This window comes from Gavialis gangeticus, unplaced genomic scaffold (assembly GCF_001723915.1).
Source record: "Gavialis gangeticus isolate Ggan-Ray unplaced genomic scaffold, GavGan_comp1, whole genome shotgun sequence".
Classification (NCBI taxonomy): domain Eukaryota; kingdom Metazoa; phylum Chordata; order Crocodylia; family Gavialidae; genus Gavialis; species Gavialis gangeticus.
Genome location: NW_017729024.1, coordinates 134223348 through 134230575, shown reverse-complemented (window position 1 = coordinate 134230575; position 7228 = coordinate 134223348). Strand labels below are relative to the sequence as shown.

Here is a 7228-nt window from a genome sequence, read left to right as displayed (position 1 = left end):
TGTGTGTGTGTGTGTGTGTGTGTGTGTGTGTAAAAAAACAGGGTTTACCCAAATAGCTTGATGAAAAAAATAATTTTTGCTTCACAGCTATATAATATACAGGAGAAAACCTGGTTTGAATAGCTTCCAGATTTGTTTTTCTTACTATAGGAAAGTAATTTAACTTGTGTCTGAGCTAAAAAGAACATATGTACCTTTTGTATTGTTTATTCATTGAAAGAAGTTCATTGTTTCTTGATTGCTTCTGTTAGTTTCTTTGTAGTTTCTGTAAATCTTACCCATTTCTGGGTAGTGTTTTCTTTAACTGGGGACACTAGTTGTATACTGCAGTATTTAGCTACACAACAGACTTGTAAGGGCTATATGTTGAATTTCTTACTCAAGTTTTATTTAGTCAGCATCCCCTTGGCTTGATTTGCTTTTTGAAGGGGTATTACCTGAGTGATCATAACCCAGTCAAGCCTTGGAATTTATCTCAGACTAAATTTTTTGGACTGGCTATTTAAGAGGCAGAGATGCTGCATCAGAATATTTAGGTTTCCAGATGGGGTATTCTACCATATGGAATTATATTTACTGCATAAAGCCAGAAATGAGAGATGGTTTTTGGACCAGCTACATAATGAAATTTTAATGTTAAATAATAGTTCCCCCTGGATACCTGATTTATGTTATTAAGACAAATCCTATTATGTTATTTATGCATTTGTTATTTTGCTTGTGTTTTAACATACTTGATACAATTGTACTCCAGTCATGGGCACCGAAATGACAGGTAAATTTTACCTAAAACATAAGAGTTTTGTGATTTGTCTATTTGAATGTGTAAATTCCATGTTGTCTGTATGTGGCCACCTGGAACAAAAGGGTCTAGAAATTGTAATAGGGGACATGTATTTCCACCTTCAGTGGTGTAATTTTAGCTGAAATGTATATTTTCAGATCAATTTATAACTTTCAACAGGTCAAGCAGCTAGCTTGTACTTTGTTGCAATACATTTTTCCTTGGTATTTTGTTTAAGGAGATTGAAATACTTAACACTACAGTTGATACCCCATGGTTCATGTATAGTCATGTGTTTTTATCTCCTTCTCATTTATTTGCATCTGCTGAACCTGACAGTTATAATAGTTTTCTGTATCCATTTTGTCAAAGCATATTTTTGAGGGATCAATGCTATTGATCAGCTCATTCATTTTCTAGTTGTCTCATTTGACTGATTCTATTAAAAAATAATCCGCTAATCCGCTCTGTATACCATTAATTGTGACCCCCTGTGAAAATTTATTCCTGGTTAAGAACCCAGTTTGCATCATCCTTTTGAAATGCAGTTCTACAGAGTAATAGTTTCCCAGAAGTTTCTGTCTAGGGATGTTTCACTGTTTACTTGGACTAACCTCAGTTTCACAACAGGACTGATGGGCGCCGCTGGTCTTTGGCTTCTCTCCCCTCTTCTGGATATGGTACAAACACACCAAGCTCAACTGTGTCTGTAAGTACTAGCTTTATTTTACATATACATTTCAATACCTTTTTCCCCAATAGGTTCCATAGTGAGAAATAAAATTGAATATGTATAATGTTTTTCATAATATGCTATGCATCAAATGAATGGCTGACAAACAAGATACACTCTCTTCTTAGTATTAGCCTTTAATTTGTAATGCATATCCCCATTACATACCACTACTACAAGAAAGGGAAAACAATCTTAGCATTAGTGAGAAACCTGCTTCAATCGGGGAGGATAGTGGTATATAAATCCACTTACTTAGCAAATGACTTAGCCTACACACAAAGATAAATATAGCTTACATTATTAGTTTTGTATCTATTACACTAGTATTTTGCTGTAAAACTTATAGAAGTTAATTTTTTCATTTTTAACTAATCTTCCTCTTAGCCACTTCCCTGTCTAGTCCTGTTACCCCTGTCAGCAGGTGTGTAATGGCAGAATGACAGCGGAACTGGTTCTGTTTCACTGCTGAAGAGAGACAGTGAGACAAAGTTTGTGTTTGTCATTCTACACATCACAAGTTTTTTGCTACCAGGAAGAGGATATAGCAATATCTTAATAAGCAACTAAGCAGTTCTCCTGGTCAGCCCCTACCTGCAGGGCTGCCAAAGCAAAACTCCAACAGACTGCTTCAGGAATAGCCAAAGAGCAGATGCATTGACATTTTATGACCTATTTAATTAGCTTGAGGGCAGATTTGACTTTGAGGCTATGCTTACTCAATAAACTACTATGCCAGACAGTGGCACCCTCATACATGTTGTCCTGCTCTACGTTGTCTGTATCCTACAAAAGCAGGTTAGACTGAGGGGCACTTTGCATTGGGCTAATTAGAGGTAATCTATGCAAAGAGAATAGTCCTGCCTGCCACAATAACTTTAATACAAAAACATGGCCTTAGACAGCTAACAGGTTTGTCTTTAGCTTTGTATCGTGTCCATGATGTGTCACTGTTAATGGCGTAATGTGTACAAATAATACATATTATTATTGGGCAGTTGACATTCAGTTGTTAATGCTTTTCTTTGATGATTCAAGTCAGTACCTATTTCCCCATGCGTACTAGTCCATCTCTTTTTGAGAAGGGCCCAAGTATATTTCTAGACTCTTGATAACAGATGACAGTGCATGTTGATATTCGACTGTCCAGGGTTTCCAGAAGGTTCAGCTAACACCTGGGGGTACTTCCCATTGTAGTTAGATGAAAACTGATGTCCTCTGCTGTGTGAAAATGCACTTAAAATACTGATCTAGAAGCAGATAGGTCAGATAATAGCAACCCCATCATAGGTACGAAAAAATGACCTGCACTCAAAGTGGAATGAAGATAAGCATTAGAAACCTATCAAAACCCAATCTTAATTTCCAAGTTATGTGCAGTCCTGTTTTTTTCCTTGATTAACTACAGTTTTTTTTAAAACAATTTCAATTCATTTTCTTTTTTCTGCCTACCCACTTTCTGTAGCTGGTATTGTAACCACAGAGACGCTTGAGCTGGTTTTATGCTGTTTTTCATATTTCTTATGGAAAAAACCTAGCACTGGAATTATTGCTTTAGATATCTAAAACCACAGAACGAATCATTTGTTGAGCTGTTCCTTGGTATTCCATGGCTAAATCACAGCTGATATATGCATATGAAAATAGATGTCTGCCTTAGTGCACATGTTTCATTGAACTAACACTTTCTGACTACAGGGAAGAAGACTCTCTTTAATAAATCAATGTAAATTGTGTTGAAGAAACCAGCCAGCAGTATAAAGATTGTTCCTTGTATTCTGATAAATGGGTCTGTTTGTGTAAATTTTGTCTTTGGGAGCAGAATTGTCCAAGGTTTATTACTATTTCTCTAGTTCCCAGGACTCTTCTGAGATCAAAAGATAGAAAGTAACTTGACATGTATAGACACATATGGCAACCTAGATACTAGTTGATCCTAATGTTTACTTTGAACAGCTGAAATGATGTTCTTGTGTATACTGTGGTCTGATTTAGGATCTGGCTGGTTAGATTGTTCTAACATGATGTACTTTTCCAATGTAGATGATCTCTGAGAGAGTTAACCCTTCCCTGCAGCGGTCCCTCCCAAAAATGCCTGTGAAAATAATGCGCTATGAGGTCTGGTGCAGATAATTGGAGTAAACCTTTTTTTGAGTTTCCTTGCTAAGAATCATATGTTAAGGCTTGAGGATCTTCAGTTCATAACACTGAGTAGTGAGGGAATCCTAAAGGTTGTCTAGTTACCATGTTTGTCAATATGATCTGCCACATGCCCATAGCAACAAGGGGTAGTGATGGTGAAGTTCTGACCTTGTTCACTTAAAATCATTAGGCTTGGATAGCACAGAGGCTCTGATTGTTGGCCTCCAAAAATAGAATAGCCAGACACAGTCTTCAAAGACTCATGTGAAGATCTAATAGGCTGAGGCGGCAGTGGGAAGAAGCAACATGAAGACTTAAAACAGTAAGGAACGATCCCAGTTCTTATTGGCTAGGGACAGACTTTCAAAAAGCCAGAGCCTGAATTGATTCACTCTTTGCAGGTTAGTCTAAGCTGTGCAGCTTAAACTGATTAATACCTGGACAGACGTTCTCTGCTAAACCAGGGAATGCAGCCACATGCCTGTAGTGGCTTAAGCCAGAAGCCAGGGGGTGCTAGAGCATGCCTGCTCTAAGCATGGACACTCTCCAAGGCTCTTGCTCCTCCCTGCTGAAGCAGAGGCACAGCCAGGACTAGCAGAACACACGAACTGCCAGACACCAGCAGGGCGGGGAGGGCAGCTGCTGCCAGACTGAATTGGGGATGGGTAAAAAGTCCTTTCTCTGAAGCAAGCATGTATTGAACACAGCAATTTGCAAAGCATACAACAGGGAACTGCCAAAAATCTTCACCTAAGCTAAGATACAGCCTGGTAAAACACAGCATACACAACTTAGTCTAACTTAAAATGTAAACAGGAAGACAAGAATTAGTTTTACTAATCCTGAGGGCAGAATGTCTCCTTACAGCCAGGCATTCAGAAAGGCTTTGTTTAGGTATGCCCACCTTTTTACACATTCTGCTTTATAATGTAAATGTAGTTCTCTGCATTCTTTGGTGAAGCTGTCTGCAACTTCCCTTAACTACATCTCCAGCATGTGTGACGATTATCAGGGCTTTGCCAACACTTCCCACCTCTCAGTCTGGTCCTGCAAGTCTTAGGTATGGCCTCACAGGTGGACAGCTTGCATCTGCACACAGGGGACTAGCTTGCCCCTCTTCCCTGCCCCCACTCCGGGACCCACTGTGGAATTAATCCGCTCCCTGCCCATCTGCAGGCAAGCCACAGAGACTGCAGCCAAACCCTCAGGGGTTCTGGGGGACAGAGGGAGGAATTAACTTCATCGCTGCCTGGCAAGCAGTAGAGGTGCGGTTGGGGCTGGCAAGCAGCAGCTGTGGTCCCCGGGGTTTACAAAAGGACTGGGGGGAGGGGGTGGGGAAATGGATGGAGGGAGAAATTTGCCTCAGGGGCCATGGCAGGTCAGTGTCTAGCCACACCCTGGCCCATCTCTGGCTAGAGAGCAGGGGGAAGGGGCCAGCCCAGCTTACTGGAGCAGAGAACAGAGCTCTGCCTAGCCCAGAGAGCACGCTGGGGTGCTGGGGAGTCTGATTTATCTTAAACCAGTAAGGAGTCTTGGACAGATATTGCATAAACTGGTTTGAGCCAAATCAGTTGAGCTTGATACTACACTCAACCAAATTTATCTCAAACCTGTTTCGGCCATTTTCAAACTGGTTTATGTGCACTGAATGTCTGTTCTGTTACAGGTTTAAACCAGTTTCTGATCACTTAAACTGGTTTATGTGTAATGTCTGCCCCTAGCTGTTAAGAATAACAGGTCACTACCAGGAAGGAAGTCATCTGGGTCCTGTGGAGAGCATATCTCAGCAGTGTTTTTGGAATTGCCTGCTGGGTTCTTCCATACTAACCAAACATGAAGACTTCAAATTCAGGCTCATTGAAGTGCAAACATATAGTGAAGCTTTAGATTCAGTGATGTGTAGACATGAAAATATAACATTGTTATCTGTTCTTGCAGTTGTTTATGCTTAAATATATTTTGCTTTCAACTTAATGATAGAAAATATGACAAGTATTTGAATCTTGTCTTGCTAAGTGCATAGGATGGTTTGACTTTGTCTCACTAGTTTTTGTTATCCACTGAACTACTTATTTCTTTGACAAAAAGTTCTAGCATTTTAGTTCACATATATGTTTTGTCAGAAAATGGTGTTATAAGCATTTTCAGAGAATTCAGTTTGTAATGAACAAACAACATAAGAAATGTTTACTAAGGTGAGAAAAAGTATTTTTAAAAAGTGATGAGTAACAGAAAAAAGGTATCCAACAAGTTTTGTAACTTTGTGTGGGGTTTCTGTTGTAGCAGTAAATCATAGACTCTCTCTTATTAATATACAACAAGAAATAATGACCATTTATTAGACTCTGGATTCCTGAAATCTTCCTTATTTTAAGTTTAGGGAATTGTTTTCAAGGGGCTGAACTAGTCATATATTTATGTACTGCTCTACTGAAGCCGAACGCTATATTTTTGTGCTTAAACAACTAGGTGAATAGAGGAAAATATAGCTGTTAAATTAAATGGATCTATGCATGTGCAGTGAAGATAGTCTTGAAAGGAATGCCTTTTGGTTGTGGTATAATCTAATATATTATTATGCTTATTGCAGTCATCCTGTTCCTCCCAAGAGAAGCTACACCAGTTACCATACCAACCAACACCTGATGAACTACATTTTTTGTCTAAACATTTCTGTGCCACTGAAAGCATTGCCAGTGATAACAGATGCAGGACCACTCCACTACGCCCTCGTTCCAGAAGCCTCAGGTGAGTTCAGCTCTCTGGCATCACTGGTTTAATCTGAATATATAGGCACTCCTGGAACACCACAATTGTGTAGATTTGGGACTTTTAACTAGTTGTGATATTTTTAATAATTCCCAAGATGTAATAAGTCAGTGTTGACTGAATCTGAGGCTGAACCAAAATCCACCTAAGTTGTGATTTCAGGTCATGATCATTAGTTAATTCTCATATTAATGGGGCTGCACGAAGCTTCGGGTGCTGACTCAATTTGGAGGAGATTCGGCCTGATTCAGCGGCCAAATCTCTGAATCTGAATCGAATCAGGAGACCAATAAAAAGGTCTGAATCGATTCAAAGCCTCTGAATTGATTTGGAAAAGATTTGGAGAGCTTCGGAGATTTGGGCAGTCCTGCTCACTGCCGCCAGGAGCTGGACCTGGGCTCCATGCTGGTAAATAGGGGGTGGGTGGGAGTGGGGCTGGAGGAGGGGAGAGGGAACCATTGCGGGGGGGACCCCTGCCAGGCCCCATCCCCTGCCTTTTCTCACCCAGCCCTGCTGAGCTGCCCCTGACCCCTACCCGCTCTCCCAGCCCTGTCAATGGCTGTCCTACCCAGCCCCAGCTCCCGGTTCTTTAAAAAAAAAAAAAACAGAAACAAAGAAACAAACAAAAAAACCCACTCACCAGCTCCTGCCAGGCAGGGTGGGGGGTGATCCCTGCTGCTCCCCATGCTGTGAGGGGCTCTGCCACGAGCCCCCACCCCCTGCCCACTCTCCCAGCCCCCACATGGCTGCCCTGCCTGGCCCCAGCATCCCAGCTCTTTTTAAAAAAAAAAAAAAAAAAA

General features: G+C 40.7%; 1 protein-coding gene across 1 annotated transcript in view; it reads left to right on the top strand.

Moving 5' to 3' along the window:
- MAST4 (microtubule associated serine/threonine kinase family member 4) overlaps positions 1-7228 on the top strand; it is a 181821-nt gene that overhangs the window by 91265 nt on the left and 83328 nt on the right. Inside the window, exons 4-5 of the mRNA XM_019517765.1 lie at positions 1415-1493; positions 6250-6407. Of these exons, the coding sequence (XP_019373310.1) occupies positions 1415-1493; positions 6250-6407 (237 nt within the window). The remainder of the gene's footprint in view (positions 1-1414; positions 1494-6249; positions 6408-7228) is intronic.